Consider the following 22,849-nt stretch of genomic DNA (forward strand, 5'->3'; position numbering starts at 1 on the left):
GGGTTTTTAGTCTCTTTTCTTGAATCTTCATATATTGGTCATTTGAAATCGTCATCAAGCTTTAACGGAGCGATCAAAAGCTACCCCACCCCATCCTTCTCTCCTTCGTTCCCCCTCTTTTTCCCTCCCTCCCTCCTCTCTTTGGAGAGAAGAAGATTTAAAACATGAGAAACTACATCACCGAATAGCATAGTGACATGGAAATAGGCTTTAGCTGAGGGCCAGGAGGGCTGATCCCCTGGGTGTGTGCTTTGGGCTGAGCTCTTCACTTTGAGGCCTCACTGCCCCTTCTATAAGGAAGAATTTGGTCATGGTGATCCCTAAGGGTCTCTTTTTGGTCCTAAATCCCCTTGAATTTTATTACATTTCTTGGAAAAATGCTGGGAACATTTTACTGCTTTGATCTCAGATTGATCTAATGAGCGAAAAATTCAGACTTCTTTTTTTTTTTTTTTTTATTAGCCCCACAAGTTATTACGCCCCTCCTTAGGCCTGGAGCTTGGGTTTGAAGAGCTGTCGGGATGATTGTATTTCCTAGAGTTCCAGGATGAGTAAGAGAGGACAAGGAGGCATAAAAGCCTCTGTTCTGAAATAAAGCAGATAAAGCATTTAATTGGGTAAGAGTTGAGCGAGGGCCTGTTGAGCAAGGGCCTGTTCAGGTCATCGTGCCGTTTTCTGTATCCACAAAAGCCAGCGTTCAGACTTCTTTGGCTTACGTTAACGAAGCATGTACCTCTGGGGTTGCCCCATCCCTGGATCCTTGGAACCACTGGGATTATTGTGGTGATGCCTGTGATTCACCACCCTCTTTTCCCCTTTTGGACAAAGTGCTTCTTTTCATATGAGGCTGGATTGAGACACGTATGTGATCCAGCAGCCAGAGTGGGTGCTTGTTCATCCCCTGCTGACGAGTTGTGGGACATTAGGACGATGGAGTGCTTTTACTTATTGACACATGCATACAATTCACAAACGGGTCACTGAGAGACTGGGGACCTCAGTCAGGGTGACCTGGGGCCCTAAAATTGGCGTGGACATGTGTCCCCGTTATGCCGGCATATTTACTGACTGTGCCCCCTTTCGCCCTCCTAATTGTCTTGTTTTGCAGGATAAATTGCATAGTCACTTTTCCTAGAACCCTTGGAAAAACTGGTGACTGTGTTTCCAGGGATAGGGAGTGCAGAAAGATCCTTTACGTCCTGTGGTTCTAATAGGACATAGGTTTGCGTCACTGGCCTCAAAGCAGCCTTCGTTTCCATGGGGACATTGTGGGCACCTCCCACTACGGGCGGCCTGGACAACTAACTACCTTCAAAAAGCCATCTTTTTTGGTGCTTTTAAATGACCATACTTGTCAAAGGCCAGGCTGGGAAGTCAGGAAGTCACTAATCAGAAAATGAAACTAAAATCTGCAGGGCTTACCTCCCTGCAGTCAGTTCTACTTGGTGGAGCCTAGTGGATGAGAGCATATGTGTTCGTGGGTTCAAATCTTAGCTCTACCACTAATTTACTAGCTGTCTGACTCTGGGAAAACATTTAACTTTCTTAAGCCTCAGCTTCCTTACTGTAGAAGGAGGGCTAATGAACGTTCCCACCTCACAGGGTTGTTGTGAAGTAGGACGCTCTTAGCATGGTGCCTGGCATATAGATAAATACTCAAAATATGTCACCTTAACACACACACACACACACACACACACACACACACACAGTCCGCTCACACACACACACACACACACACACGCAATCCGCTCTCCTAAAAACTCACCTTCTCACTATTTGAATGTGCTTGCATTCCTGGGGTTTCCCAACTAGCCATTGTAGAGATACAACCGAAGTTTAACAGTTAACTCATCTGACAAAGATGGTGCCTTTTACAAGCTTGAGACAAAGGCTGCTTTTATCCCTGCATGAGAAAGCTTTTAGCACACTGGAATGTGAAGATTGCGCAAATGAACTCTGGTAACAGCTGAAACTCCCAGGGTAATAAAAATACCTTCAGGCGCTTTCTGAGTTAGAAAAATACTGTAGTTTCTAAGCAGAAACATCTGGAGGGCTAAGATCTGGATTCCTGCATTCCAGTTTGGTCAAGTGCAGATGACATCACCATTATTAGGGTTGCAGCTGCGTATTGAGTGCTGCTGATTATGGCTTGGCGTGGCACCAGGCACTTCAGGAACATTCTTCCTAGGTGAACTTCAGATTAATCCTCTCGTGTAGGGTGCTATCATCCCCAGTTTATGGTGGACATAATTTAGGTTTAACATGCTCCAGGTCTCTTGGCTGTGGTTCAGATAGGGGTTTTAACACGACTCTTTCCAGCCCCGGGGCTGTGCTCTCAAGCACCCCAGTGTTATGCTACCCACCTGCCAGGGTTGGACTTTTTACTTTGCCGTGAGTTGTTTTCAGGCATGAGAACGTTTTCTAGCTGTGATTCTGTGGGTATCAGATACATGTTATATTTGTGGGTCCAGCTTTTGGTCTCCTGTCTTCTTCTCTCCCAAACTTAATGCCCAGTGGGTCCCACTTAAGACTGCTTTTTATTATTTGTTTCTGGTGCCTAGTGATTTTAAAGAGTAACTGATTTTTCTTGAGTTAAGTCTGTTGGTCCTTTAAATAGTTTCTAGATTGTTGGTATATTTAGAACCTTAAATCCTTCTAGGAAACTCGAGAGGAAAGAATATGATAGCTATACACAGAGCTCAGAGTTGTAACAAAGATTTTATTATCAGCATTGGTTATTACTTTTTTTTAACATCTTTATTAGAGTATAATTGCTTTCCAATGGTGTGTCAGTTTCTGCTTTATAACAAAGTGAATCAGTTATACATATACATATGTCCCCATATCTCTTCTCTCTTGCATCTCGGTCCCTCCCACCCTCCCTATCCCACCCCTCTAGGTGGTCACAAAGCACTGAGCTGATCTCCCTGTGCTGTATCAGCATTGGTTATGATGGTGACAAACCTAGATCCATCTTCTAGTTGGAGAGTGACTTAGTACATTATGGTAACTGCCTTTATATTGCATAGAATGTCTGTAGAATGTCACCAAGACATGAAAAGTAAAGTTTGTAAACATTTTTTTTGCATTGTTATTGAGATATAATTCACATCTCATACAATGCACCTATATAAAATGTACAATTCAGTTTTTTTTAGTATATTCACTGAATTGTACGACCATCACCACAGTCAATTTTGGAACGCTCATATTTCACCTTGAATTTGTCAGTTGTGTAGGAAATGGACATAAAATAGTGTATACAGTATGATCATACCACCACAATTTTTTTTTTTATGTCAGAAAGGAAAAGATAAAAGGCATTATTAACTGATATATAGAATTATGGGTAATTGATTCTTTTCCTGTGTTTTCGGTATATTCTGTTTTTTCCAATTTTTCTGTGGTGACATGTATTACCTTCATAACAGAAAGCAGTAAACTAAATTAAAAACAAAAATGAAGTCATCGTAGTTGAACAACATGGGTTTGAACTCCACTTACACGTGGAGGTTTTTCAACGCTAAGTACTACGGTGCTACGCGGTCAGAGGTTGGTTGAATCCACAGATATGGAACTGAGGATAAGGAGGGCCGACTATAAATTATATGTGGATTTTCAGCTGTTGGGGGTGTCGGCACCCCAAACCCTCCAGTTGTTCGAGGGTCAGCTGTAGTTGGGAAACTCACATCCCTTTTGGTTTTTTCTCCTTCCCCTTGATCTTTTTAGATACTAACACTAGTTTTAAAAAAATGAGCTAATTAAGATCTTACCTTCCCTTTTAGAATGCCTTTCACTTTAAGTGTAATTAGGAAGCTCATGCCGCACCTTATCTGGCTCTGTCTCAAACCCTTTTCCAGGAAAATACAATGCAAATTAATTGGTGTTTCCCTGACATCCAAGGAAACAGGGTAAACCTCAAATGCTGAGACAAACGAAGCCAAAGGACCATGAAAAGATGACCCTCTGGGCCTCCCCTCTCAGGGTAGCCCAGGTGTGTGCGCACACGTGTGTGTGCGTGTGCCGAGTGTAGAGCATGCTGGGCATTACCTGTACTGCCTGATGTACGTCCGCTTCCCTATCCGAGTACTCGCAGGCAGAAGGGCTGTGAGCAGGTCAGCTGTGGCCTAGGGTTACTCACTGCTCTTAAACCCAAGGATTGTAAACCGAGGCAGGCCTGCAGTGGGGAGAGTTAGGAGGGGCAGACCTGGGTGAGATCTATAGGCTGGTGCTGCCTAGACTGGTCAGAAGGCCCCAAAACAGCTCTTATCCCTCCCTTCTCCTCTGCCCTTATCTCTCACCTGGGCTGCTAGGGCATTTGTCCTTATTTATTTATAAAATATTTATTTATTTGGTTGTGCCGGGTCTTTGTTGCTGCAGGTGGGCTCCTTAGTTGTGGCACGTGAACTCTTAGTTGTGGCATGCATGTGAGATCTAGTTCCCTGACCCGGGCCCCCTGCATTGGGAGTGCGGAGTCTTACCCACTGTGCCACCAGGGAAGTCCCCGTCCTTATTTTTACGGGCCTCCTTGCCTCATCCATTGCAGATTCTCTGTCTAGCTTCATTTCCAGGCTATTCGGTGCCACAAACAGAGCCTTTGCTCTCTCAGGAGTGTGCAGCCCGCTTCTAGTGGGAGTGTTGGCGCACTTCTGACATCCAGGCAGTTCCCACTCATCTTGGCCTGAGCTGATGCACCGCCTCTTCTCCGAGCTTTCTCTAAGTGGGAGGCAGAATCGTTTATTCCTTGATCTGTGTCTCATTTATAGCTCTTGCCACATTGTGTTATGGTTATTTATCTATGGGTTTGTCTCTCCCACCGGAAAGTGAGCTCCTTGAGGGCAACGACTTTATTTCATTAAACTTTTCTAATGCCCAGGCCCCTGGGATCATGTGAAAGAGTACATATTTAACCTGAATAGTAGTGAAAATGTACACAGATACCAGCATACAGGTGAGTGCAGAGTCAGGATACGTGGCTGGCAAGAGAAGGGAGCAGAAGGCAGTTCCAGAATCCGGACCATATCCCCGAAGGATTAACAGTCCCCTAGTAAGCTTTGATCTTTTTTTCCAAAAGGAATTTAGCTCACACTTGTAAGTTTGCTTTGTTTTTGGTTTGAAGGGATCTCAGTGTTCCCTGAGCATGTCACCTAAACCAAATGGAGGATTGCTTTGTGTATGCTCTGGCTTGAGGTAGACTCTGCAATTACTTACCTTAATTAATGTCTAGTTAGAAACTGAATAAAGCCATGCAAAAGTAGTAATATTGCTTAATTAACAAGAGGTTTCTGAGACTTAGATCTGTAGGAGTCTCTTGGTCTAGATTGGCCTTGGGTTAAATATATACTGCAGAGTGTACAACACAGCTGTGAATGGTTTACCATATGGGTCCAAATAACTAGAAAGGAAAGTCAGCTAAATTAGAAAAGGATGAATCTAGACTACATAAAATAGATTGTAATTAGAAGCAGCACAACCCCGGAGTTAGTGTAAGTGCCAATAAACTGGTACAGCTTCGGTCTCTCTCTGGAAGGGGAGGGTAATGAATTGCCCTATTATTATTGCCAGTTTTGATTTTAGCAGTATTTGTGTTCTCCGGAAGGGTTGCAGAAGCGGGTGATTTTTCCCTCCCTTATAAGCACAAGTATAGAAGCATACGGCAGCAAGTTTCTGCGCTTATTTTTTTCTTATACTTCGGAAATGGAGCTGCTTAAGATTTCCAGCGTGGCCGAAAGACTTAACATCCCATGGCAGTGGGAAGCAAGCCAGGATGTGTATTTTTGGTTTCACCTGCACACCTGGAGGTATATTCATTTAGCTGAGACAGCAATGAGGAATGTATTCTCTCTTTTTTTTGCGGTACGTGGGCCTCTCACTGTTGTGGCCTCTCCCGTTGCGGAGCACAGGCTCCGGACGCGCAGGCCCAGTGGCCGTGGCTCACGGGCCCAGCCGCTCCACGGCATGTGGGATCTTCCCGGACCGGGGCACCAACCCATGTCCCCTGCATCGGCAGGCGGACTCTCAACCACTGAGCCACCAGGGAAGACCAGGAATGTATTCTCTTGAAGATGCCAGGAGGCAGATTGGCTCTGAAAAGTAGCTTCTCTCCCACGGGAGCGGCATCGGAGATGTGGGCCCAAACTAAGAACCCCCACGCCTGAGTGTGAGCACGCTTGTGGGAAAGGCCTTTCTGCCCCACGTAGCCCAGGGCCTTCTCACTCTAACCATCCTGGAAGTGAACAGGAGGGAACAAAACCTTCCCGTTGATGAGGACTTTCCTTTTGTGTTCAAGCTCACTTTAGACTGAATTCTCCTCTTACAGCACTGCTGGGAACAAAGAGGGACCAGTGCTGAGTCACGGCCACCTTTACTCTGGGCACAGATTTTCTGATTTTTTTTCAAGATGATCATTGTCTCCTCGGGTAGGTAGATGCCAGACTCATGCCAAGGAGCCTGTGAAACATGGGTGAAGGAGTCCCTGGTGCCTTCCTCATTGTAGGCATCGGCTGTGTTGCCTGCCTGTCAGCTTTTTTTTTTCTGTAAAAAATGGTTACCCCTTTTCCATGAGGAAATCCCAATACCGGTGACACCCAGGGACGATGGAAGTCACCACGTTCAGGTGTCAGCAGTGCTGAGACAATAACTAGTAACTTCTCTGTCAGCTGAGTTCAGGGCGGGTATCAGTTTCTTTTACATCTGTTCAGATTTTTTTTACTTTCTGACTCAGGAAGCTGGTAGAGCAACAGGGCACAAATTGGTGCTTTCATTTTATGCATAACCCTTCATTTGCAATTTTATTTGATTTCGATCTTGAGTAGTGGCCTTTGTGTTTTCCTGCTGGTCCTGTAGAGTATCTCAGAAATGTAATTATGCACAGAAGGCAGACAGGGTTCCAGATTATTAAAATACCCCAGTGGGATTACCAAGGAGACTGTACTTAAATCCTTTCTAAGGGACTCAGCTGAGGTGAGACCAGAGCAGAATGGAAATAGAAGAAATTTGATTTCTGGGCCCAATCCTCTTCTTAGGCACTTAGCTAAACCACGCTTTCCTTGAGTCGGGGTAGGCAGCACCGTGGCAGATGGTGGGAAGGGTACTTCGGGCAACAGTGTGTGTGTGAGTGTCTGTGTGCGTGCATGTGTTTCTCTGTCTCTAAAATCACTCTTACTGGCATTTTAGGCTCCCACGGAGTTATGAATGGCTATTTCCAGAAGAGAGTCTTCTAGCTCTTTCTCTTGAAGAAAACCTCAGTTGGGTTAGCTCAGTGGCCACGCATTGTTACTGGGTGGCAAATCATTATCTACAGATTACTCAACGGGTGTACATTTGTATGGTCTAAACAGTAAGTCCAGTTCTGTAGACAAATAGACACGTTACTGTCTCCAGTCCTTTTTAGCCACAAGATGGAGGAGTGTGGTATAAAGAAGTACCAAATTATAATTCAAAAAGGTACAGACATGACTCATAGAGATATAGGATAAACACGTGGCAAACATTTATTTAATTCATTGAGATAGGGCTGGTTAAAAGGGAAATTTGAGAGACTAGGTGTTTTTAGACACTGAGGAAAGAATGTTGGAAGAAGATTGCTAGGCTGGATACAAGACCGTTAATGTCCTTCAGGGCACTGAAGCCATAATCTTGGGGACTATCCTTTCTAATGGACCAAAATCTACAAGTTAACACATAACCCCGTAGTAGAGCCTATGCCGTAATCAGTAGTGAGTAGCAAGTTGAGTGAGAGCGTGCCCTGGAGAAACAGTCTTGGATGGGCCTTTTAGCCACACTGGGAAGACACGTTCCCTTCCTTTTGCCTTATTTTCAAGTTTTGGATTATTTTCTGTAATAGGAGGCAGAATGGCCCAACGTAGATATTTAATCCTGGTTTGAATCCCAGCTCTGCAAGTGACTTGCTTGTGTGACCTTGGGTGAGTCCTCATCTTTTCCTCATTGGTACAATGGGGATGACACTAACACCCATCGCACATGGACACGATGACAATTGCAAGAGAGCTTTGTACAAAGCACCTTGTAAAATGCCTGGCATGTAGGTACTCAGTGAATGGTTGATACTATCAATATTATAATAAAATAAAACCCATGGGTCTGTGCCTTCTGCTCTCTCTGTGGCCTGCCTGTGACCTTGTTGTAAAGATGGTTTCTGAGTTTTGATACTGATATGCCCAGTAACCTAAGCCAAGTCCCGGTTTTACCTGTGATCTAGATAAGGAGCGGATCTGGGCAGTTTTCCTTTATCTTCTAACTAGTCAGTCAGCCCTGCCTGGAGGGCCTCCTGAGTCCTTTATCAAACACAATGAAATCTGTTTTCTCTGTGCAGTCAGTGTGCCTTGGCAGATGTGAGTCAGATCCTGTGCAGAATGGCCTCTTGGTTCCTGGCCATGAACAGTAAAGATGCACATTTTCCATGCAGTGCCGGATGTGGAGCTGACTTGGGGTTTCCACCCGCGGAGAGGAGGAGACTCCAGGAGGCCCATTTTGTGGGTTTGGATTCAGCCGTTATTTTAGACTGCAAGTGTTCTTTGTTTTAAAAATATGGCTGATGTTTTAAGGAACCCACGACCCCACAGTTTTCTATGTGAGCCCTGCTGTCAGCGGTGCCTTCCCATGGCATCACTTGCCGGAGCTGTGGCTTCAGGTGACTAGCACTTAGAACAGGGACTGATTTTTTTTCAGATGCCCTGGAGTGTGGGAAGCATTTTTGTAGTTAGCTGATAAGATTAGTTGGCCATTTTCATTCAAGGAAAAAATGCTTAAAAACTTTCCTGCTGCTTTCCATCAGGAGCCAGATAAATTTGTGTCTTAGTTCCTCACCAGTCTTGAAAATCTTAACTTCTGTTAGTGTTGAAAAGATATTTAATGTCCCTCAACAGAGGATTGGATAAAGAAGATGTGGTACATACATACAATGGAATATTACTCAGCCATAAAAAAGAATGAGATAATGCCATTTGCAGCAACACGGGTGAACCTAGAGATTATCATACTAAGTGCAGTAAGTCAGACAGAGAAAGACAAGTATCATATGATATCACTTATATGTAGAATCTAAAAAGATGATACAAGTGAACTTATTTACAAAACAGAAACAGACTCACAAGCCTTCGAAAATAAACTTATGGTTACCAAAGGGGAAAGGTTGGGGGGAGGGATAAGTTAGGAGGTTGGGATTAACATATACACACTACTATATATAAAATAGATAATCAGCAAGGACCTACTGTATGGCACAGGGAACTCTATTAAGTATTCTATAATAACCTATATGGGAAAAGAATCTGAAAAAGAATGGATATATGTATATAAATATGTATAACTGAATCACTTTGCTGTACACCTGAAACACAACATTGTAAATTAACTATACTCCAGTGTAAAATAAAAATTAAATTTAAGAAAGGCATTAAAAAAAAATCTGCCTGAATCACAGAATTTACTGTGTTCTCCCCCACATTCTGTGGGATCCTGCACCCATGTCATTGTTTCCCAATGTGAGGCTTTGCTTGGATTACTTTGTGACCTTCTGTATCAAACACAAGAGGAATGGGATGGGAAAATAGGCATTATTCACATTTATTGTTCTCTTTATGCGTTTGCTTCATCCACGCAGTTTCTTTTCGACCCTGGGCTCCTTCCCTCAGCAGACACTTCCCTTCTCACTGGCACAGGAGCAATCGGAAAGTGCAAATCCAGAGAGGCAGAGCCTCATCTGCCGTCGTCTGCACCTACGTTAACCTTGTTTAAATGTAAAGCTCTCCTGGTGTGCTGGCACTTGCTGTGCATTTGTTGACGGTGATTGTGCTGACATAGGTAGCTGAACGTTCAGCCCTCATCCTTCGGCTGCATCCTGGGCAGGAGTGGAGAGTCACCAGATGACCCTTGCAGCTTCAACCTGGACTGGACTGTTTTCCACAGGGATAAACCGTCTCACCAGTTATGATGCCAGGTCGAGAGGAAGCAGCACTGTTCTGAAGATAAGATGGTGAAATCCCACTGGCAGATGTGTGCATTCTGGGGTTCCAACACAGGACGTGCCTTCCATGGCTTTGAGTAGGCCATCGATCCTGGGCACTATGATTTATTTTCCTCTTTCTAGTTCAATTTGAAACTTGCGCACAGTGGTATGGGAGGAGCAGCTGATGCAGGTGAGGCCCTCGGAAGGAGGAGGGGGCTTCCACTGGCAGAAATAGTCTCCATTTACTTTCTTTGTAGTTGCTGGCATTAGCATCTGTGCAGTGTATCAGATCTTTCATTGGTGAGGGGTCCCAGCATGCTCGATGCTGCATTGCAGCAGTCTGTTTGTTGAGTAAGTAATTCAGGTAAAATACACTTAGACGCCTTCAGGCTCTAGTTGTTGCTGAGTCCCAGGTGAGATTCAGGTTAACCACCCAGGCTCTTTACGGGGATTTCCAGTAACTGGATTGTATTCTGACTCTGTTGGCTGAATGCTAAGCTGCTATGAACAGAAAGGTTCATTGTTTGGTTGCTAAGAGAGGTTTGTTTCAATGACTAAGAACACGGGGCTGCACTGAAGTTTGTGGCGTGAGCTCTTTTCAGGTGTTATTTCTTACCAGGGTTGTTTGAACAAAGGTAAGCATTTCTTTCCCTAAGATTGTAGTTGACCCTGCACCTCACAGAAGCAGTTGGTAGAAGCGATTTAATAGTCTTATACACAGGCAGATTTCCAATGACCTTTCCACTTCCCACCCATGCTTTTCCATCTCTGTTGGCGATTCTCAAATAAAGAATCACCAGGGAGCTGGTTGAAATGCTGCTTCCCAGGTCCAAAGTCCACAAGAGTCTTTAATCATATCTCAGAGGGCAGGGAGGCCCAGGGAGCTGTGTTTTTTTAAAAATTTTCTTTAATTTTTAAAATTGAAGTACAGTTGATTTACAATATTATATTAGTTTCAGGTATATAGCATAGTGATTTGGTATTTTTGCAAATTATACTCCATTATAGGTTATTACAAGATAATGGCTATAATTCCCTGTGCTGTACGGTATATCCTTGTTGCTTATCTATTTTATACATATTTTTTTATTTTTTGGCCATACGTGGGCCTCTCGCTGCTGTGGCCTCTCTTACTGCGGAGCACAGGCTCCGGACGCGCAGGCCCAGCGGCCATGGCTAACGGGTCCAGCTGCTCTGCAGCATATGGGATCTTCCCAGACTGGGGCATGAACCCGTGTCTCCTGCATCGGCAGGCGGACTCTCAACCACTGCGCCACCAGGGAAGCCCTATACCGTCATTTTAAATGTCTGTATATTATCCCACTATAAGGACAAAAACATTTATTTAATCAATCTACTATTAGACATTTTCCCCCTTTATTTTTTGCCAAAATAAGCATCTTTGAAACGATCTCATATTCAGCAGTTGGGTTTCTACGTTGACACCGGCTACTCTGAAAATCAGAGCTGAAGGTATAAATGCTGCAGTTAAGGTAACTAACGTATTGGTATGAATTCACTTAAAAATGAGTATGTAAATACAAAAATGTTACTTATTTTTATACCCAGAAATTCTAACTTTCTGCTTTTTGATCTTTCTAACACACTTGAGAGTTTAGAATACCTTCTTTGTAACTCTGCTCATTGCCTCTGTCTCAGAGTATTATTGTTCTGACCTTTCTGTTGCTTTGGAACTCCTGATTTCCTATAGGCTGGGCTGTTCGCAGTTCACGTGTGACCCTGGAGGCTTAACCACTCTGCTCTTTCTCACTCAGGAATTACCTATCCAGTTATGGCAAAGACTTCTTTTTATTAAACAAAGTTCATAATCAGTCAGGAGAGAGACCTTTCACTTTCTGAATTCTTAAAATAGTGCTTCCTTAACTTAAATGGCATGTTAAGAGTATTTCTGATATAAAATTGGAAACTTTCAGATACCAGAAGGCATTGCTTATCTTTGTAAATACACATGTTCCAATTAAAATAGGTACTAAAATATTTCGGTGGTACTTCAAAACTCCCAGTTTAGATTTAGATTAAAACATTATTCTTTTTAATAAAGTTACAAAATTGATTATTAAAATTGCCTATTGAATATTAAAAGCAGTGGAACATTTATTTTCCTTACAAAACAATTTAGTCTTCAGTAAGTAGGATTGTATTAATCAGTTATGCTATTAAAATACAACTGCCATATTAAATCTGACTCATTTGTCATGACATTTTATATAATTATAGAAATTGTACCTAGCTGCTTATATAGCCATAATCCTGCAATAAATATAAATAATTGTCTGTATTACTTCAGGTCGCGGTTACTGTCTATTAAAACCTCAGTTAAATGGTAATTCGGGGACCTTCCTTTAAAATCTTTCTAAATCTTTGTTGTTCCATGTGACTGCCAAAGTCCCACAAATGCACCTCCTACTGTTGAGTCCAGAAACCCAATTTATGAATGAAATAGTTTTTTGTTGTTATTTTTGGTTTTTTAATACAGATACTTAAAAAGGTCCATTTAGACTTGAGGTTTGAGGCTGTTAGGAAAAACAGAAAAAGAGGGTATACATGTTGGGTGGAGGGTGCTGACAAAAAGAAAGAAAACATCTTAATGTCTTGGCGTTTCACTTTAGGGACTAATATATATATTTCAGGTTGAAAAAATGCTTAAAACCTTCTATGTAAGCCCAGAGAACTAGAGCATATGGTTGAGTAACTACTCCCTACTTGTGTCTTCATAGGTGTGGATGAGGTCACCATCGTCAACATTTTGACCAACCGCAGCAATGCACAGAGACAGGATATTGCTTTCGCCTACCAGAGAAGGACCAAAAAGGTACAGCAGGTTCAGGGATGGAGGGCATTCCATGCTGAATTTCAGTTCCTCAGCCATTGCTTTTTCTTTTTGTGAATTCTGGCTCTTCCCAGCAAGCGCCTCCTGGAACCCTAGGAGATCCAAGGTTTTCCCCTTACATCCTGTAAGAGTCACAACTCACATATACGTGTCCCCTGCGGTGCTTGGGGCTTATGCATAAAGACCACACCCTCTTCCACCCCAGAGGGTGTAAAGGGAGCAGTTCCGGAAATAGAAAGGATCAGGGAAAACAACAGGTATCATTTATTGAGTGCTAACCTTTGTGCCAGGTATGCCGTTCTCTATACGTGGCCACTCATTTCATCTTTATGACTTCTGCTGGTTCTTGATAAAATGTTTTAAATTTAATCTTGGGACACTAGCCTCCATTTGAGTATTGATCCTGACACACTCCTCTCATTCTTAAAAAAATACAGTTGAATTCCTAAGATCTTTGCAACCGCCAGGTTTAGTTTAGTAGCTCGTTTGGTCTCTAGGCTGTCTTCACCTTGCCATGCTCTCACTATTTAAAGGGTCTTGTGTGCCTTTTTCCCTTGCTCATCCACGAGTGGTTAAGGAACAGCCCAGCACTTGTTCATCCTTTATTTTGTCGCAGTGTTAGGAAAATTTATTTTTACAGACAGGCTGCTTTATTTTTAACTTCTTGCTATTAAAAGCTTTCGATTTATTCTTGGACGGTGCAGTAAGCATGGCTTCCTGCAGCTCCCGCTTGACTTATGGCTTTCACTCGTAGTCACAGTGGAGGTGAGCTGGAAGGATTCTAGAAAAGACATTTCTGCACTTGGAGTTGACATGACCACCAGGGTCCAGGAAGTTGCAGGTCACACCCTGCTATATCTCCCTCTCCCACCTCTCAAAACAGTTGGAAAGGACGTAAATAGGAAAGCATGCAGCTTGTTTCCTCTCATATGCATTAAAATTTTTCTTCCAGCTAGACTGACATTAATCTACTACAGTGAGGCATGGAAGGGAGTGTTTATTTCTCCACTTTCCCAAAAGGATCTGTGAGCTGGTAGAGCTGAGTTCCAGTTGGAGCAGAAGGCCCACCTCTTTGGACAATATGCCTGTAATTGCTCCTTCAGCTGTCACTTAACAGAGTGTGGTCTTGGAACACACTTGGGTGTGGACACATAAGTGTACATAGAAATATAGAAGCCCGGATTTCGATTTCAGATGAGATGTATGGAGGACAAAGCTCTCACATACCCTGTTGGAGGGATGATGTTACAGAATCGTGATGGGTTTGGTGACCTCACAGGCTTCATGGTGGGCTGGGAACAACTCACTATCCTATGATTCTTGATACCTCTTAACCCTGGGCTAAGGAGAATTATCACATTTTAAGAAAGATACGTAAAATAATGGAGATACTTTCTGAAGGAAATCCTGAAAGCAGAACCTTATTGTTTGCATAATAAAGGAGAAGGCCCTGTATTGTACTTTAACAATAGGGACCGAGGCTGCCTAGTTGAGGGGCTTGAACAGCATGGGTACAGCTAGTAGAAGTGGACAGGAACTGGGACAGAGGATCAATGTTATATTTCTTTCATGTTCAAGCAGATGCCAGGTTTCTCCGTAGAAGGAATGGTCATATTTTATTTGTCAAACATATCTGGACAAATATTCTTTGCTAAGTGCAAAGAAAGCCCTGTGCTTGACATTATGAGAAGCAGGAAGTTGGCTGCCCATAAGGAGTTTATTATAGAAGTGGAAGAAGTCAGTAGGTGCCCAAATGCTATTTGAAGTCTGAACAGAGAATGGGTAGAGGGGAGTGTCAGGGTAGGCTAAGTTTGGAATTACCTAACCTCAGAGTTCCACGCCGGAAAATTGGTGCTATAATTGGAAGGTGTAGCTTTCTAAAGTTCTCTGCTAAGTGCTATGTGTTACTAGGACTTCAGGAAACAGGAGAAAGTAGGTGATGAAAGGGTTGGGCCAGATGATTTCTAAGACCCATCTCAGTCCTCGACATCTGTGAATGATTTGAGAAGATTCTCTCTGAAGCAGGCTGCCCACACCTCTTAGAGCCTGCACATGCCTCTAGGGGCTAAACATCGTAGATGCCATGGGTGCTGCTGGAAAGCAGGAGAGGAAGAGAGAAGAGGGGGGGGAAAAGTGAAAAGAAAGAAAAAAAATAATTATAACAGGAGAGTTCAGCCATCACTCAGTGCCCATGATTTGTAGGAAATCTAATCCCCGAGGAAGCATCTGTCAAAGCCACATCGAATTGGGATATCTGTCTGCCTATGTGGGTGCTGACTCAGGCCTCTGACTTGAAATCTGTCAGTGGATTTTAATGGTAACGGTGGGAACCTTTAAGAAACAATACATAGCAGGGAAGCCCAGCGGTGAATGGGGAGGGCGTTAGTCCCCACCATCTTGATAATACCGTTCCAGTTTGGTATGGAAAATAGAGGTTCTCTCAGTCTTAGGTGAAGTGTCTTGCATAGGAAAGCTTCATGAGATCACTTCTAGCCAAGTGGGGGCCTCTGGTTCCACCTGGAGACTTTCTGGAGCCACCTCTGCACAGCTGCACAAAACCTTTCACAGGAGGATACCAGCAGGCCACAAGGGTTCTGCTTCCTTGGAGGCTCCCCACTTTGATCACCTCCTCCTTAGCAGGGGCCTTGACCCTAGAAAGTGCCCTGTCTTAAATAGGCTGTTACCACGTGCGAGTGTAAGCGTGTTGTAAACTGCATTCACTCATAGCTTTCTGAGGCATTGCATGCTGCTCTGGTTTCCTTTTACTGACTGGACGAGAGGGCAAAATCAGCTTGGATTTTAGGGGATTTTACCGGCGGAAAGTCTGATCTTTCCATTTCTGACCTTTGGGTCTGCCAAAGGGAATGCGGTTGAAGGATACTTTGACCGAACACCCCAGAGTTGTCAAAAGAATCACAACCTGCTTTACAAACACATGCCTCTATTTTTTTTTTTTTTTTTTTTTTTTTTTTTTGCGGTACGCGGGCCTCTCACCGTTGTGGCCTCTCCCGTTGCGGAGCACAGGCTCCGGATGCGCAGGCTCAGCGGCCATGGCTCACAGGCCCAGCTGCTCCGCGGCATGTGGGATCTTCCCGGACCGGGGCATGAACCCGTGTCCCCTGCATCGGCAGGCGGACTCTCAACCACTGCGCCAGCAGGGAAGCCCCCACATGCCTCTATTTTTGTCTTACTAGTTTTAAAGGGAATATTGGTTACCAACCAAGTTTTCCATGTTGTTGCCTGTGTTTCTGAAGGAACTTGCATCAGCACTGAAGTCAGCCTTGTTCGGCCACCTGGAGACAGTGATTTTGGGCCTATTGAAAACACCTGCTCAGTATGACGCTTCCGAGCTGAAAGCCTCCATGAAGGTAAACACGTGTGAGATGCAATCTCTGTCAAATCCGCCATTAATATTTGTGAATTACAGCTTCCTGAGTGTAATTAGGTGATTTTCAGTTATGTTGAATTCTCATTTGGAATCATTTTTGGGGAATGAACTGAAGCTATAAGGCTCAGGATTTGTACCAAAAATATTTCAATTACTTTTTTTAAGACTGTAAAGAAATTTCATGATGCAGAGAAGTCAGTTACCAGCTGCTACTGCTTGGCACCTGGGCAATTGGAATACCATTTGGAAAAACTACTTCCTTGATTACACTTCCTCTTTAAAAAAGATTTGTTATGATATTAAGGCAAAAGTAAAACTCATAGCTTTTGTTAAGTGAAGCTTAACAAAAATCTGCGTATGCCGTTTTGGTCGTCTCTTCTGACCTCCTTGCTGGTCCCATTGTTTGATTCAAATTTTGGGCAAAATCAGAGCATCACAGTGCACATAAAGGGTGATTTCAGCTCGTGAATGGTTCCTGTGTTTTGTTCAAAGTATCAAGGCACATGCTACTGTCTTTTGTTTGTATTTTGCAAAGTTATTTTGAACATGGATTTTTTAGGATAGTAAAAATTCCAGGTTGTAAGTTCCCCTGAATTTTGTGTGTACCTAAAACATCGAGTATTATATAAATGGAATAGATATATAAACATAAATAAATGTTTAATGGCAAAGCACAGAACCCTTTTCGTAACTGTGCCTGCAATACTTTGAATAATCTGACACTGCCCTCTGCTGGTAAAACTGGGTAAAGCCTCAGAGTGGAGGGAAAGCTGTAGTTCCGATTTTTTATTCTAAGTCCGAGTGCATTTTCTGTGATGCCACCATTTCTGAATTATGGAGAGACGGAGCTGTAAGTCAGTCACCAGCTAATGTCACAGTTCAGTTGTCATTCCTTCCCCCACAGAGCACCTCGAGAGGGAGGCAGCTTCCCACTGGGTATTTCCAGGGCCCAGAAGTTGATAGCTCAGGGCTGCTGAAAGATGTGCTCTGAAATCAGTTTTCCAGCTTGGCCCAAGCTGTGCTCAGTTTATTTGAGCAGACTTGCTCTGAGTTTTCTAAGTAGACTATATTGGACAGAATGATAAAATGTCAACAACACTTAATGATCCTGTTTAATAAAAAGAACACTGAAAACACTCAGTCTTGGGACCTTTGGAACCATGGATGAGCTGGCCTCTCCTAGGTTTCTTCTGACCATCATCACTTCAGATCAGTTTATCTTATTTTTGCCAAGAATTCATTTAGTTGTGATTTGTGCAATTTTATAAGTATCTGTTACTAGGTATTAGTGACTTGAAACAGACCTGCTTGAGCTGTCAATCACCATTGTAATCTATGTAATTGGGCCCAATGAAAGGTGCTTTGACTGCTAGATCTTTGACCTTGGGCCAGCTCTTCCATTAGCTATCACAGCTGAGTACCCTTCTGAAATCCATAAAGCTTGGAGTGACATGAACTGAACTATGCTTTAAAAAAAAATCTGTTTTGACTTCTGGCAATACCAGTGGCAATATCTGCCGTATGTTACAGTAGACGTTGCCCTTGTGATGGGAACTGTGGACAGTCTGTGGAGAGCCTGGGCCAAGTTTGAAATCGCCAAGGTCACCTTTAAATATAGAGGAAAAAATGCTATTAGAGTTCTCTGATATTAACATGGGTATATCAGTGATGAAAGAAAACAAATCTTCTATCGCTATACCTGTTCTACGTTTCAACAGTGTCAGGATATAGCATTTCTTCCAATGCATGAGTTATTTTTAGACTCTATTATATATCTTTGAGATTGAAAAACTGCCCCCTAAAATATTTGAAGATGCTTGGTAATCTCTTTATAATATCTGTCTAGAATGTTGTGTAGACCTTTGGCTAAGAAGGGAAGAAATTTTGGCTTTGCCAGCACCTCTGCAAATCATGATTAAAAACTCTGGGAGGAAGAGGCCTTGGCTCAGATTAGATGAGGAATAAAATTCAAAATTAACTATTCACCTGAGGCTTAGCTTCTATAAACCACTGTTTTAGGGGCATATAAACTCTAATAAGTTTAATTAATCGCTGACACACTTTTCATGTGGATAAGTAAGTTTCTTATTGTATTAACACCTCATAATTGATTTACATTTTAAACAGTTGTCATTCTACTTAGTTCAAAGTGATACTTCCATACTCGGAAAGACAAGTATTAGAGAATCCTGATTATTAAATCTTGACTTTGATCATGAAGCCAGCTTTGAAATACAAGTTTCATTGGGTCCTTTCAAGCTCTCTGGCATGGCAGCTCGGAAGTGTATGTATTAAATTTGAATAGATCACCCATCAAATTCTTCCTCCTTCCTAAAGTGTTGGTGTCTGGGTTTACCTGGCGCTTCATTATTTCCTTTTGCTTCTCTAAAATGCCCGAAGAGTGCATTGCACTCGAGCAAAAATGGAAGTACAAGAATGAAATTTTTAACACTAACCCAATTTTACATTTCAAAGAGGTAAAGCTAAAAAATTTATCTTACCTATGCCTTTCCCTCGTAAAAGACTTACTCCAATGTAATGATGCTGGCTGCACATGACAGCATAAAATCTCTGTGTTCCTTTGTTTTAAATTTCTGAGCAGAATTGTACAATAAAGAAAATTATTTCTCATCTATTAAAGTAATGGCCGATTATTAGAGAAGTTGAAAAATAAAGAAACATAGGGAGACAATAAAGTTATTCAGTTTATAAACCCATCGCCAAAAGGCAACCACTTTTAACATTTTGGTGTATTCCATTGCTGTCTCTTCCCATTTCACTATATGTTTATATATAGTGGAAAAAAAAATTTTAATGTAGTTGAGCTAATAAAAACATGTCAGTTAAACCATCTTTTATTTTGATGAAGCTTTTTTTTTTTTTTTTTTTTTTTTTGCGGTACGGGGGCCTCTCACTGTTGTGGCCTCTCCCGTTGCGGAGCACAGGCTCTGGACGCACAGGCTCAGCAGCCATGGCTCACGGGCCCAGCCACATCACGGCATGCGGGATCCTCCCAGACCGGGGCACGAATCCGCGTCCCCTGCATCGGCAGACGGACTTTCAACCACTGCGCCACCAGGGAAGCCCATTGATGAAGCAGTATTTTAAAGGAATAGAATATAACTTTACCTTGTGCTGAGGAATGCAGTACAGATCCCTCAGGAGGAATGCAGGAAGGGGCGTGCTACACACCCAGTCTGTGTGTGTAGTTTACCTGACTGAGATTAGGGAAGTGGGCTAATAGCCTGGAGGGCTTTCCCTGCTGATGTCTGCAATGCCTGGTTCGCAGGGGCTGGGGACCGATGAGGACTCCCTCATTGAGATCATCTGCTCGAGGACCAACCAGGAGCTGCAGGAAATCAACAGAGTCTACAAGGAAAGTGAGTAGCCCCAGTTCTGTGGTGCACCCTCTCAGCCCTGTTTCTGTGACCCCCATCCTGGCCTGCGGGGCTGGTGTTCAGGATAGGGTGCCTGTATTACTTGTGGAGAAATGCTTGCCACCTGGACCGTCCAGGGGTCTGCTCTGTTCCAGGTCCCTCTCCTCCATCTCCTGATGGCCTGGGTTTTGATGATGACGTTCCCCTAGAACTAATACAAAAGGATATACAGGAGCGAAAGCAGAGAAAACAAACAAAAAAGAAAAAAGAGATCTGGTGGGGAGAAGTAGAAAGTATTTTACATGGATTTCTTGGAATGGGTGCTGTCCAGTTTCTGCTGAGGAGGTTCCCAGCTCTTGACTGTGTGGATCACTGTTGCAAGAGGCACGTGGACCTTTGTGCACCAAGCAGTGTAGGAGACCCGGGTGGAGTAAATGATGCAGCTTACATGTGTACGTGGTACCACTACATTTAAACAGAGATGCTATTTTGAATAATAAAGTACACATTCATTGAAAAGTACTCTTTAATTTTTACTAGTTTTTGCCATTGTGCATTTTCTCAATCAGTAGATAATAAACCGCAGTTGTGTATGTGTGTGTGTGTGTGTAGTCCTCCAAGTTTTTTAATGATCCAAATAAGTATAGTCAAGAAGTTTGGGAACCAGTATTTCAGCTACCCAGGAAGTCACTGATCAAAGGTGAGCTTGAAGATCCCTGGTCTGATCCTGCTCTGCGTGTCCCTTGTCACTGATAATAGCACTGGTTCTGATTTTATGAGGGTAAAGATCATTCCAGAGAGTCCACCTCCTTTGGGTGGGTACCTCCATGCTGCCACAGCTGTTTCTGCTTTTTAGAGGCTCAGTGGGCAGGGGATAAGTGGGACGGGTGGCTGGCTGGCTGCACAGGCAGGAAGCGTCAAACCAGATATGTTGTTTTGTTTTCCAAGTGTACAAGACCGATCTGGAGAAGGATATCGTTTCTGACACGTCTGGTGACTTCCGCAAGCTGATGGTCGCCCTCTCGAAGGTTGGTTTCCAGTTTATTTCTTTGTCCTTGCTTCCTCCCAAGGCAAGTTGTGTGCCTCATTTTATACCTGGGAACGAATTAACTCAGTCCTCTGTGCCTGCATCAGAAATTCCAGCTGCATTTTCGACAGTGGGTTTGCACTGTCACTGCAGAGTTGTCATTTTTGTATAATAGGATTTCTTATCCTGCAAAACCGTATGGTCAGGTGGACTTTGGGGCCAGAGGAGGAAGAAGCGGCTCTCAGCTCCTGGCCTGGATTTACGTGCCAGCCCTCACTGTGACTCGGGGAAGGTCATTTTGCCCCTATCTGTGGTCACATAGGACCCAGGGGCAAGTGACCCTCTTGTTCCTTTCACTTGCTTTCATTTCTTAAGAGACGGTTTGTCCAGGTAGTGGTTTCCCTGGAGAGGTCTTTGCTTGTTTGCTAATGTGAACACATTAATGTGGATGAAAGGCATTTCCTTCCTTAGTCTGAGTTCTGACCCGAGTGCAGTTTAATGTGTATTAGCTGGGCGAGGGAAAAGGAATTTTCCCCTGGGAACCCTGATGACAAATGGTCGATGGGCATGCTGTGTCCTGCCCACGCACCTCTCCATCACCATAACAGCTCCGTACTCCCCTCCCCAGCTCACTTCTCTACCACGTGCCCTGCATACCGCCACCCACCCATCTTTTTTTTTTTTTTTTTTTTTTTTGCGGTACGCAGGCCTCTCACTGTTGTGGCCTCTCCCGTTGCGGAGCAACAGGCTCCAGACGCGCAGGCTCAGCGGCCATGGCTCACGGGCCCAGCCGCTCCGCGGCATGTGAGATCTTCCCAGACCGGGGCACGAACCCGTGTCCCCTGCATCGGCAGGCAGACTCTCAACCACTGTGCCACCAGGGAAGCCCCCACCCATCTTTTTGAAATCCACTTGCACCAAGCTCCTGATCAACAGACATTTCTGCTGCATCAAATCCAAACTCTCAACTGCCTTTAAGTGTCTTCTGTCCGCTGGCCCTCCCTAACTTAGTCCTCGCTAGGCTTCCCTCCCGCTCACCTTCTCCTTGGCTGGGCGCACGTCACTCCCCTGTGCCGCTCCTCTTGTGCGGAATGGCTTCTCCTGCTTCCCACTGCCAGCCTCATCTGATGGAGCCTTTGCGCTTTGCCTCAGCTGTACCCCATTGTCCACAGACTTTGCTGACGATTCTGCCTGACAGATTTCTGCCTTCTTTTGCATTTCACGTCTACTTAGAGCCACAGATACTGTGTTGTTTTACCATTTATTCCATGCGTATTTCTCCATCTGGGCTGTGAACTCTCTGAAGGAAGGAGCTAAATATCATTACCTTTTTTAGGGGGAGGAGGGTAGATTCTGTAAGGTGCTTAGCCCAGAACTGGGTAACAAGAGGGTATAGCCCCCACTTCACTGCCTCAATTATTGTAACAATCCTTGGTCTTACCTAGACTTTTTGCTTTTAACCTAGACTTTTTTTTTTTTTTTGGCGGTACGCGGGCCTCTCACTGTTGTGGCCTCTCCCGTTGCGGAGCACAGGCTCCGGACACGCAGGCTCAGCAGCCATGGCCCATGGGCCCAGCCGCTCCGCGGCATGTGGGATCCTCCCGGACCGGGGCATGAACCTGTGTCCCCTGCATCGGCAGGCGGACGCCCAACCACTGAGCCACCAGGGAAGCCCTAACCTAGACTTTTAAGTGAAGAAAAATTTCAAGAGGGTGTTTATTCAGTAAATAGTGGCTTACATGAGTTGGGGAGAAACTAACATTTTCAGTTTTAAAATGTACAAAGAAATACATTTGATGTTCTTAATTTTTTTTTTTTTTTTTCCTGTAGGGTCGAAGAGCAGAGGATGGCTCCGTCATTGATTATGAACTGATTGACCAAGATGCCCGGGTCAGTGCCAAGCTTCTTGGTGTTCGGGGTTTTGTTTCCTAGTCTCTGGATACTGGGTATAGTTATCCATCCTGCATAACAAATGACCTCAAACTCAGTGGCTTAGAACAACAAGCATTTATTATCTCTCAGTTTCTGTGGGTCAGGAACCGGGAAGTGGCTCAGGACTTCTCCTGAGGTTGGAGACCAAGTGTGGACCAGGGCTGCGTCATCTGAGGGCCTGACAGCTTCAGGAGGATGTAGTAGTCCCCCACCCATGTGACTGTTGGCAGGAGGCCTTACTCTTTTTCCACGTGGGCCTCTCGAAGGGGTTGCTTGAGTGTCCTCACAGATGGCAGCTGGC

At 43.9% G+C, this 22,849-nt stretch overlaps 1 protein-coding gene across 1 annotated transcript in view; it reads left to right on the forward strand.

Annotated features, from left to right (window-relative positions):
- ANXA2 (annexin A2) overlaps positions 1 to 22,849 on the forward strand; it is a 44,277-nt gene that overhangs the window by 15,134 nt on the left and 6,294 nt on the right. Inside the window, exons 4-8 of the mRNA XM_079914343.1 lie at positions 12,712 to 12,806; positions 16,079 to 16,192; positions 19,502 to 19,592; positions 20,538 to 20,617; positions 22,447 to 22,506. Coding sequence (XP_079770469.1) covers positions 12,712 to 12,806; positions 16,079 to 16,192; positions 19,502 to 19,592; positions 20,538 to 20,617; positions 22,447 to 22,506 — 440 coding nt within the window. The remainder of the gene's footprint in view (positions 1 to 12,711; positions 12,807 to 16,078; positions 16,193 to 19,501; positions 19,593 to 20,537; positions 20,618 to 22,446; positions 22,507 to 22,849) is intronic.

This window comes from Stenella coeruleoalba, assembly GCF_951394435.1.
Source record: "Stenella coeruleoalba genome assembly, chromosome: 2".
Taxonomy (NCBI): Eukaryota; Metazoa; Chordata; class Mammalia; order Artiodactyla; family Delphinidae; genus Stenella; species Stenella coeruleoalba.